General features: G+C 37.1%; 1 protein-coding gene across 8 annotated transcripts in view; it reads right to left on the bottom strand.

Annotated features, from left to right (window-relative positions):
- LOC105510804 (chromosome unknown open reading frame, human C11orf74) overlaps positions 1–10,206 on the bottom strand; it is a 59,773-nt gene that overhangs the window by 19,866 nt on the left and 29,701 nt on the right. For 5 of the 8 annotated variants that reach the window (XM_011940732.1, XM_011940736.1, XM_011940735.1 and 2 more), the window contains 2 exons: positions 4,294–4,448; positions 1,583–1,649 (listed from right to left, as the gene is read on the bottom strand). The exons of the other annotated variants lie outside the window; for them this stretch is intronic. In XM_011940732.1, the coding sequence (XP_011796122.1) occupies positions 1,583–1,649; positions 4,294–4,448 (222 nt within the window). The remainder of the gene's footprint in view (positions 1–1,582; positions 1,650–4,293; positions 4,449–10,206) is intronic. 8 annotated transcript variants of the gene reach the window in all.

Here is a 10,206-nt window from a genome sequence, read left to right as displayed (position 1 = left end):
ATATAAAATGTTAATTATATTAATAATATAGAATATTAACTGGCAATCTGGGGTGTTGGTTAAAATGCAGATCACCAGATGCCACCAAAGACCTTCTGAATTAGATTATCTATTGGGAGGGAGATCCAGTAATCTGCATTTTTAACAAGGTTCCCTCTCCCAAATCACCCAAAACCCAAAACAGTGTGCTTCCTCTACAAATGTAGCTTCCTGACAAGTCCTTAGCTCTCCCTTCTAATCCAACTGGAGTCCCTATGCTGCTCTTATAGAAATTCAGAGCCACTCAGCGTATTAAAGTTAGAGAACCTCTCCTTAGAGGATGTGATCCCTCTAGACCTCTGATTTCACTTAAACCAAGTAAGTAATTAAAGAATCTGCAACATCTACTGGTTAATAGTGTGTTTGAGAAGCAATCCCTTCATGGAGTAGTGTGATGTTTGAAAGCAGAATAAAAATGTTCATTGCTTCCAATTACCAAAGCCTCTCAAATTCAAGCAGCTGAAGAAGCTAGAGTAGAGGTTTATACAACCAGTGTATAGATAGTCACCATCCCCAAACCAACTTTACCCAGTCACTTTAACTTCTGTCTGATTATAAATAAGCCATCCTTCCAACACTAATGACCATAAATCATGTTTATGACTACCTAAAGACAGTAAACAATAGTTAAACATCGACAACCAAACCTCCATGGAAACTGCTCCTTCTGTAAAATTAGGCATTGACTTTGATATATTCTGGCATATTAAATCAGGAATGAGTGTTTTAAAAAAAAAAAAAAAACCTCCTGATTTTGAACATATTTCAAACGTCCTTTGAGAAACAAAGAATATCTATGCCTATCCAGAAACGTTAACTAGAAAGAAAAAAGTTTTCCTCTAAATAAACATCAACAGACTAGCATGAAGTCTTTTTCAATCCAGCCCATGTGGAAAAATGCCTCAGAAGAAACATTTACAATATGTCTTTAGTATTAAGGGTTTAATTTACATAATAAATATTTTTAAAAGCAAAAAAATTGGATTTTATTTTATTTTCTTTCAACTAGCTCACTAAAGCCTGCGTAGATTTTCTCTCTAGGCTTGGCATGTTATTCTACATGTGGGACGGTCTTGACATTAGTTCACTCAAGTCCACTGAAACTTGGTTCAACCCCAGTAACCTTTAATACCAGGCAAGACAGCCTTATTTTTGTGATCAATTCTGATATTTTTATGATTTTTATGATCAATAGGTATTTCATGTGTCCCTCAAAAATAATCTCAGATTACAAGACTGTACTTCTAAGAAATAAAGAGTTGACTTACAATGGCTCCACTTGAGACAATTACCTAAGAATCCTGTGATGAATTGTTAGTGCAAAGGCACACCTTTATTTCATTTAAGACCAAAGATTTCACAATCTTCAAAAAGCTTTGACCTTTCAGCTGAAATTTTTGTTATTAAAAAAATAGCTCACAACTTTAGTTTTTCCTATCTTAGGAGAGGTGGAGGTAAGAATTGCCAAAAACAGGAAAGCTGTCTAAAGCCTTATTTGTAGTTTCTAGAAAGAGGTCATATAGAAAGGAAATAGAAAGCATACCCTCACTCATTTGGGGTTTAGTCTCTTCATCCGTGTCCAAATCTTCTAAATCTAGGAAATTGTCTACCTAGAAAAAAAAGAATTAACATCATTTTTAAGCAGAACAGACCTAAAGAAAAACTGCAATGAAAAGTCAATGAATCCACTTCCACAACACCTAACTGAGCAGCTGAATCCACTTTTCTCGTTAACTCTTGAGTCCCAGCTCAAGGCTTTTGTGTTCACTGTGCTTTCCCAAGAGACATCTGAAAGAAGTAGTAAAGTTGAAAGCTGGCCTGGATTTTGTAGGCACCATAGTCAGACCTCTGCACTGAATGGGAAAAAAGTAGTCTGAGACTTTTTTAAAAGGGACTTTGTTCCAGATTCTATCCCAGAATATATACCACCACCATGACAGTCAAAAACAGTGTTTCTGGGTTTTGTTTTCATTTTATTGCTTTTGCCTCTCAAGCAAATGGTGGTGGTGACTCTGGCTACTGTCATAACAGCAGGACAGCACTCTGAAGAGCCAGAGAGAAGAAACTAAAGAAAACAGGAGAGAAAAGTTCATTCAAAACAAAATCACAAGAGAGGTGAGCAGGGGAAAAACTCAAGTGTTTTCTCTTTTGAGCAAATAAAACTGAAAATTACTTCAAAGGCAAAAAGCAGGGCAAATGACCTTTACAGACACAATAGCAGCATTTCAATGAAAAACTATTCCACATGGAATACTGCTTTCCACTGCAAGCTGACAATGAGACATTTTAGATTAACAAAATGGTAAGATTTAGACAGGAACTAATTCATCTCAAGTGAATATCAAAGAGTGTAAATAAGAAAATGATCTCACCACTGGCACGAATGAGACCTAGTGAAGGAATAAGGTGGCAATGCCTTTTATGCTCATGACCTAAACATGTGCATAACAAAATACCATAAAATTACAAATTTACATTTCATAATTGTAATTCAAAAGACAGGCTGGGTCTTTCTTCCCTCAGCTCTACCTGTGAGACTATAGCTATTACATAGGAATTTTAAATGGTACTTCCATTGCTTTTAAGTACATACCTGCAGTTATTATCTGGCATCCAAGAGAAGGCAAAAATTTATCTTCCATATAATAGTTTCACTACTGAATTTTGAAATTCTCTCATATTATATTGTTATTTACTTAGTGGTGTGTGCTAAAGGGGACTAGGGTCATGTTGCTATATCAAAGCACCCCTTTCATTTATTAAGCTCTAAGGAAAAAAGATCCAGAACCCAGCTGACCAAGAATAGTTTAAGATATTCAAACACCAATGAATAAAAACAAAACAAAACAAAACTTGCAAGGACAAAATCTGCTGAATTCTCCAACTTTGTATAAGGGACAGTAAATGAGTCCTGTGTTTTTAGTTTGTTTGTTATGTTTTTGGTTTTTGCCAAGAAAATTGAATCATGCCTTCCCTTCACCTTTTCTGCCCAATTCAGATCACCTTGAAAAGAACTGCCAACTTTTTGGCCTTCATCCATCACTATCTGAAAAAATACTTTTTGGCTTTCATCTGTCACATATTGATGGAAAAATGAAACAACCGAAAATAAAGAAGCTGATCTTGTAGCCCTTCAGATGACAAAACTCTCCTTCCTGTTTGTTAATTAGCTAAGCATAACAGACCAAATTCAGTAAGCCATAGCAGAGGTCAGGGAATAGGTTTCAGGAGCTCTGATTCTACTTCTGTCCTATAGACTCATCCACAGTGTAAGCTACAATAGACTACTTAACCTCAGTCTTCTCATGAGTAAAACAGGAATACTTCCCACTCCTATTCCATCCCAATGAACCTCTGATGAACAAATCAGAGAATGCTAACACAACATTTTCAAGTTACTAGAACACAATGTCATTCAACCATTCTTTTTTTCTCACATGCTGGTTAAAGACTCTCTATATAATATAATCCCAATGGTCAGTCATTGCCAGTAAAGGGTGAAAAAAGTTCATATCCCACAATTATCTCTCTGGAAGCAAGTTCTGGAAATAAAGAATTATAGGCATCTGCTGTATATAAACATATTTCTAACACAGATATTTTTGTTCCCTTGTAAAAAAAAAGAACACAATATACAATTCTGTCTACGATATTGCAAAGAAGACATGACGAAGCAGATATTAGAAACTTAAATGGCTTAAAAAGCAGAACAGTTTCCACTATAATTCCTTGATAATTAAAAACCATAGCTGAGGAGAATGTGAAGAATCTATAAAGTCTTCAAGATTAGAAAAAGAGAATCTAACATTTACTGACCAAATCTTAGAGAAAAACAAAATAACCGATTCCACCTTGAGTTTGAAAGAGAGGAATCTAGGAGAGGTGAAAGAAAGCCCCATTTTACACAGGTAATTATAGAAAGGAACTCTTTTGCCCCAAATAGAAGAAGATAAGCTAAAAGAAATAATTTCAATAATTTATAGATGGCAGATCCTTAAGAACTTTTTAATAAAACTTGGGGATAACCAATTATCATCATAAACAACAGCTGTCAAAATCATGAAATACATGTAATGATGACCTTCAATAAAGAGCCCCAATGGTACTCCTTCTAGAATTAGGAGTTACAGATCTAACAACTATCTAGTGTTTAGTAGGGTCTCTCTCCTTTTCCTTTTTTTTTTTTTTTTTTTGATTCATGAAGAATTCTTTTCTCCTCAGATTGTTTCTATAAATGTACTATGTTGGCATTACCTGTTCTTCCAAACACTGTGATGAAGTACGAAGAAAGATGATTTCATTTCTAAGATGGCAGTTATTTGCTTCATTTTTATGAGTAACTTTTGCTGAGGTAAAAATGTTGTCTGAAGAATCAGTTCCAAATACTCCCCTTTTGGACACATGATCCTCTGAAATAAGAAGTTACGCACTATTAGAAAACATCCACAACACCCAGTCTGGTTTATTTTGTGTATACTGAGAAAGTTCCTTGCAACAAAAAAGAATACTTTTCAAAGAATTCTACAAACTGAACCCTTGAGGCATTACGCACTCTGAACTGTTAAAATTGATTTCTAAAATTGGATAGAAAGATAACATTATGTCACTCAACATATATTTACTGAGTGCCTATTACATATCTAGCACTGCTCTTGGGCGATGTTAAAAAGTTAATAAAATACAGTATTTGCGGGACTCTTAGACATGACCTATCCCATCTTTTTCTAAATTTGAGGGATTTTTTCTTTATATGAAAGCAATTTATGGATGATTTTAGAAAACTTGTGAGGGAAAAAAGTAAAATATGAAAATCACTCATAATCCTACAAGCTGGAAAGGCCATAACAAAGTTTTTTCAGTGGCTATGTAAAATTTTTTACATATCCATGCACATCTAAAAATCCAAATTCAATCATACTGTACATAACTCAACTTGTCAGCAGTATCTCTTTTCAGGTTATTGAACATTCCATGTAATTTTAATAGTTATCAAGAACTCCTTTATATAAATGTAAGATAGTTTATTTAACCAGTTCCTTATTCTTGACTGTTTAAAATTATAAACATGAATATATTTGTACTAAATCCATGTACATTCATGATTATCTACTTAGGCTGAGGAAAGCATCTAAGAGTAATCCTAAATTAAGAGACTAAGACAATTATATCATGATGCTATTAAAAGAAATGTGGGGGAAAATAAAATGAAATAATTTTGGTAAAAGATAATGAATCTAGCTTTGGCCATGTGGCATTTGAAGTGCCAGTTGAAACTGTAGTGGAAATGACCAAACAGCAGCTGCAAATGTAGGTTAAAATCTGGGACAGATTTCACAGGAGGTAAATATCTGGTCATCAATTACACTGAGGTAATAGTTTAAGCCATAACATTATTTTTAATATTAATAGTAATACTAACATTAGTAATCAGGGTTAACATTCATTGAGTGTCTGGCACTCTTTTGTGAGCATCTCATGAATCATTTCATTTAATCCTCAGAATACCACTAAAAGTAGACACTGTTACTATCCTAACTTTACAGATTAGAGAACTAAGGCCTGCAGAGAAAGAGTAACTCACTCAAGGCTATACAGATGGTTAAGCAGCAGAGTGGGGATCTGAATACTGCCTTCTGACTCTAGAACCTATCCTTCTAACCACTGTGCCTTGCTACCTGCGTTAACGCAGCAAATAAAAAGAAAAGGTCTTTAGAGAATAGAAGAAAAAAGAAGCAGAAAGGGCAGGGGGTGGCAGGGAGCCAGAAAGGAGACAAAGAAAAATGGCTTACAATAGTCAAAGAAGAACTAAGGGTGCAGGGTACATTCCAAAACTGAAACTTGCTGCTTCTGACACTAGCAAGTACAGGAACCTACGTCAATGATCACTAAAAGAGTGATAAAGGAATTCAAAAGAAGTCAAGTGGCAGAAATCAAGCCATTGTTGGATTGGGCAATCCTACTCCAACCCCTTCCTAGCCTCTACTATAAAAATGTTCCAGAGACCCAGCAATTGTTTTATCTGTGAGTTCCTTAGGAACATCCCTAACTGAAGGGGTTACAGATAGCCTAACCCAGCACAATGCCCATGTTTGTTTCTCTTGACCTGTCAGTGCATGGCATCAAAATCAGTGAGATTCATGTTGTTGTAATGATCACAGCCTGGTACAAATCCAGTTAGCATCATTTGTTTGCTTCTGAATACCCTATCATTGGTAGAATTAAGACTTGTGAGGATATCTTTAGGACATAACACAGATATACTGAGAGGAAACAGAGATAAGGTGACCTAATCTATAATACATCATTAATAAGCCAGAGAGGGAAAACACAAACATGAAATGCATCACACTCTTTTTAAAAAGGTCATATCCATAAATAACACCAGTTCAGGCCAGCTCTCTACTACTGCCTACTGCACCAGCACCAGTGACTTCAAACTAGCTACTAGCGGGAGAGGTGGCCCCTGCCTTTTGCCTCAACAAATCCTTGGAAATTCTGGTGTGAAGCACTCAACCTTGGTTACTGTGGGTGGAGGGCTGGGGGGTGCTGAGCAAAGTGTGGGGAGGGTTGCTAAGAATATGCTGGAGTAACCAGCCCTATACAAGATGAGATAAATGAGGAAGAAATGATCTTAGGCCTTAGTCTCCCTGACTTCTACTTTTACAGCCACAGAGATGTCCTGAATCAGTCCTAGGGCAAAAAGCATTGGTAGCAGAGTAGAGCAAGATAGGCACAGAGACACTTGGAAATAGGAGTTAACTGAGGGATGAAAGGGTTCCTCAAACTTCATCAATGTTAAAAGGAAAGCAGACTTCCTGTGGCTACTGCCATGCCTTAGTGCCCTATTCTAATAAAAGGTGAAACAGTTTCCGTTTTCCCTGCTCATCCTTTAAATCAAGTATAACCTAAATCTAGTAATTACTAAGAAAATACTATGTACCCAGCACAACACTATTGTAATAATCTATTGACTTAAATACTTGAAAAGCACAGCGATGTCTGAAAATCAAAGATGTTCTACAAGGACGAGTTCTATTTGTTCTCACAATCACTCAGTGTACTCTCTACTATTTCCAGTAAAACACCCAGGTTATGTGACAGGTAACCAGATGAAACTCCTCTGAAATAAAGAACAAAATATAATGAAGTCTCGGCTTCTGATCCTGATGTTGGACTATTGTTGGGATCTCAGATCTAACAAAAATTCTTTCACTCTTTTAAAAATTCTCCTTTTATAAACACAAAGTTTTCATGTTTAAAAGACTGGATGATGTAGAAAAGAACTTGTTCGCTCTCTGACAAAAGCTACAGTTTAAGGCTCCTTTCTAAACTTCAAAATTGGTTTCACAAGAATATATGCTATATCCCTCCTAAGACCCAGAAGTGCTCCTTCCAAAGGTTTTTATCGTTGTTTTTAAAATCCAGCAAATAATAAATACCTTGGCACAATGAGAAAGGAAAAAAAAGTTATTTTTCAATATGATAATGTCAAAATGGCAGATGCTGGCACAGCCCAGAATCCGAAGTGGCTGAAAGCCTGATTAAAGAGCCAGACGCCGCTTCCTATAGCAATCCTGGTGCAATCCAAAAGTGCCACCCAAGTGTTCGACTCATCTTCTTCTGTTTCTGTTTTTCATCAGGGTCCTCTTCCACCCTTTCATCTTATCCCTAATGTTTCTTGCTTTGAAATACATGTCAGACATAATACGGTTTAGAAATCTAACAGCAATATTTCAGAGAACAAGTAGGTTATTGAGACCTGAAAAAGCGTTTCTTTGGGCATTTCTGAGTCAAAACTTCAATACAGATGAGACAAAAGTTTTTTTCTAAAGGTTTTTCGAGGTTTCATTATTCTGAAGCAATGGAATTTCAATTTCCTTTTGATACCAAACAGACAAGCTTCCAACAGATCTCCCTTACAAGGCCCCCACTACACCTATAGGGTCTAATTTCAGACCAAAGGAAAAGGTTACACACCTTGCAAAGGTTGACACTTTTGATGTCTTGATAAATTAAACACTAACCACATATTGATTATATATCTTCCAGACAAAAGTGATTTTTTTAAAGAATTCAATTTCGAAAGAAACTTTTTTAAAAATTCAAATTAATCTGTAAAAAAGCCAGACTAGTGCCCATGCAATGAGAAGCATTATCACACTTGCAGGAGAATTTTCACAGATCAGCACAACCAACATTAGAATTCACAACCAAATCTGCCAGCAACCTCGGAGTGTCTGTTCTTCCACACTCTGGTCAATAGCAATATAAATCAAGAGCATGTTCTCAGTTGAGAGGAGATATTGAATATATTGCTAGAAGGAAAGAAAAATTCATGGGGGGACAATTCTGTGCAACACTAGGCAATTGCAAAAAGCCTTCTGCACAGAGAATAGGGGATAAGCAATCATGCTGATAACAAGGTTGGGTACTCTGAAAGTCAGGGCGTGATTTTTGCATTATACTCCTTGCCTAGAGCAATGTTTCTCTGGACAACAGTATTTGCTCTTGATTTGTCCAGCCAAGCTACTTCACTCTACTGCTTCTTGATCTCATGCTCCTTGGTATCTGGCCTCCCCTGGAGCGACAGTCGTTAGAACTAAATAAGCAATTTAAAAACCAATCAATCATAAATCAGAATACATCCAAAGAAGCTAAATTCGGCTGACAAATGCTTTGTCTAAATTCCCTTTGCAGTGCTCTGAATTCCAACTGTTTTATGTTCCTCATTTGAAAGGGCACGGGGAGGAGAGGATTACCTCAGTCTGGCCAGTCAGGAATAATTGTGCTTTCCCCGAGGCTGGATGATAATTGACTCATTATTCACAGTCACAGCCATCAACCTGCCAAGGCACAAATGCACAACCCTGTCCTAGAAAAATGTGTGTGAAAAGCCCCAGATGAGGGACACAATAGCAGTAAGTTGAAATTTTTGAAAGGTCCAGTGTTAGGCACTTACAGAGAGAAAAATATGAAGAGAGTGTAATGTTTCTGAAAGCTTATATTCAGACAGAAAAAAAATTCTGTGTGGTGGCTGAATTACGGAGCTCATTCAATCCAAAAGTTATATTCTGGTCATCAGCTATGTGCAAGGTGACAAAGATGGTTAACATTCAGTCCTTGTTGTCCTTACAGAGTTTACAAACTAGGAAGTTAAGCCATATGTGCAAACCACCAAAATAGAAGGCACCAATGGCAGATGATATAAGGGAGGTACAAAGACAAAGAATGGTAAAATCATAATTGGTTTGGGAGCATCACAAAAGGCTTCACATAGGACTAAGGCATCTGAGCTGGGCTTTCAAAGACAGCTACAATTTCAACAGGTGAGCACTGTGAAGAGGTCATTTTACACAGGGAAAATTCCCTGAGCAAGGCCCTCAACGTGGGAACGCACAAGGCCTGAGGAAGAATCGCCGATTATTCCAGGAAGATTTGGGGACACATGGATGGGGTATATTTGGAGGGCCTGACAAAAACTCTGTGCTTGACCTACATCCTGGGGAGTCACAATTAGAGCTGTACTCTAAGAAGACAAACGGACAGAATGGATCAAAGTGGTTCAGGTACTAGAGACAAGAAAGTGTGGAGCTACCATAGTAACCCAGGTGAGAAGTAAGGGGAGCTTCAGCTATGGTGGCAGTGGTGGGAACAGAAGAGATTTAGAAGAAAAAAAAAAGAGTTCGCAAGTGAGTTCTCTTTTGTTTTTAGAACAAAAATGAAGGCACTATCTCCAACTGATTATGTTTCCTCTCTCCAGATATCACAGAATCATCACGTTATCTTTCCACTGCAATCTGTACGATACTTTTACATATAATTTGGCATGCCCTTGATAACTTTTTTTTAAACAATCTCTGTGATGGTGGGTGCAAATAACAGCACGATGGCAACCTGTCAAGTAGATAACAGTTTGGTGCTAAGAGGCCACACATACCCATCCCATAAAATGAGCTTACCTTCCCAACTGACTTAGTCAAGACCACAGAAGAGGTGGCCCACACTGGGAACAGATGCAGCATATTTGAGCATAGCCTCCCACAGCTCCAGGATTCCTAACAGAGCAACAGCTGCTGGTGACAATGTCAGCACAAGGGAGAATCTGTTACATCCAAGTTTGTTTCTTTTTGCACCGCAACCCTTTTCTATGCTAAGTTTACAAGTCTA

Source organism: Colobus angolensis, unplaced genomic scaffold (assembly GCF_000951035.1).
Source record: "Colobus angolensis palliatus isolate OR3802 unplaced genomic scaffold, Cang.pa_1.0 Scaffold192, whole genome shotgun sequence".
Taxonomy (NCBI): Eukaryota; Metazoa; Chordata; class Mammalia; order Primates; family Cercopithecidae; genus Colobus; species Colobus angolensis.
This window is presented reverse-complemented; position numbering and strand designations above follow the sequence as displayed.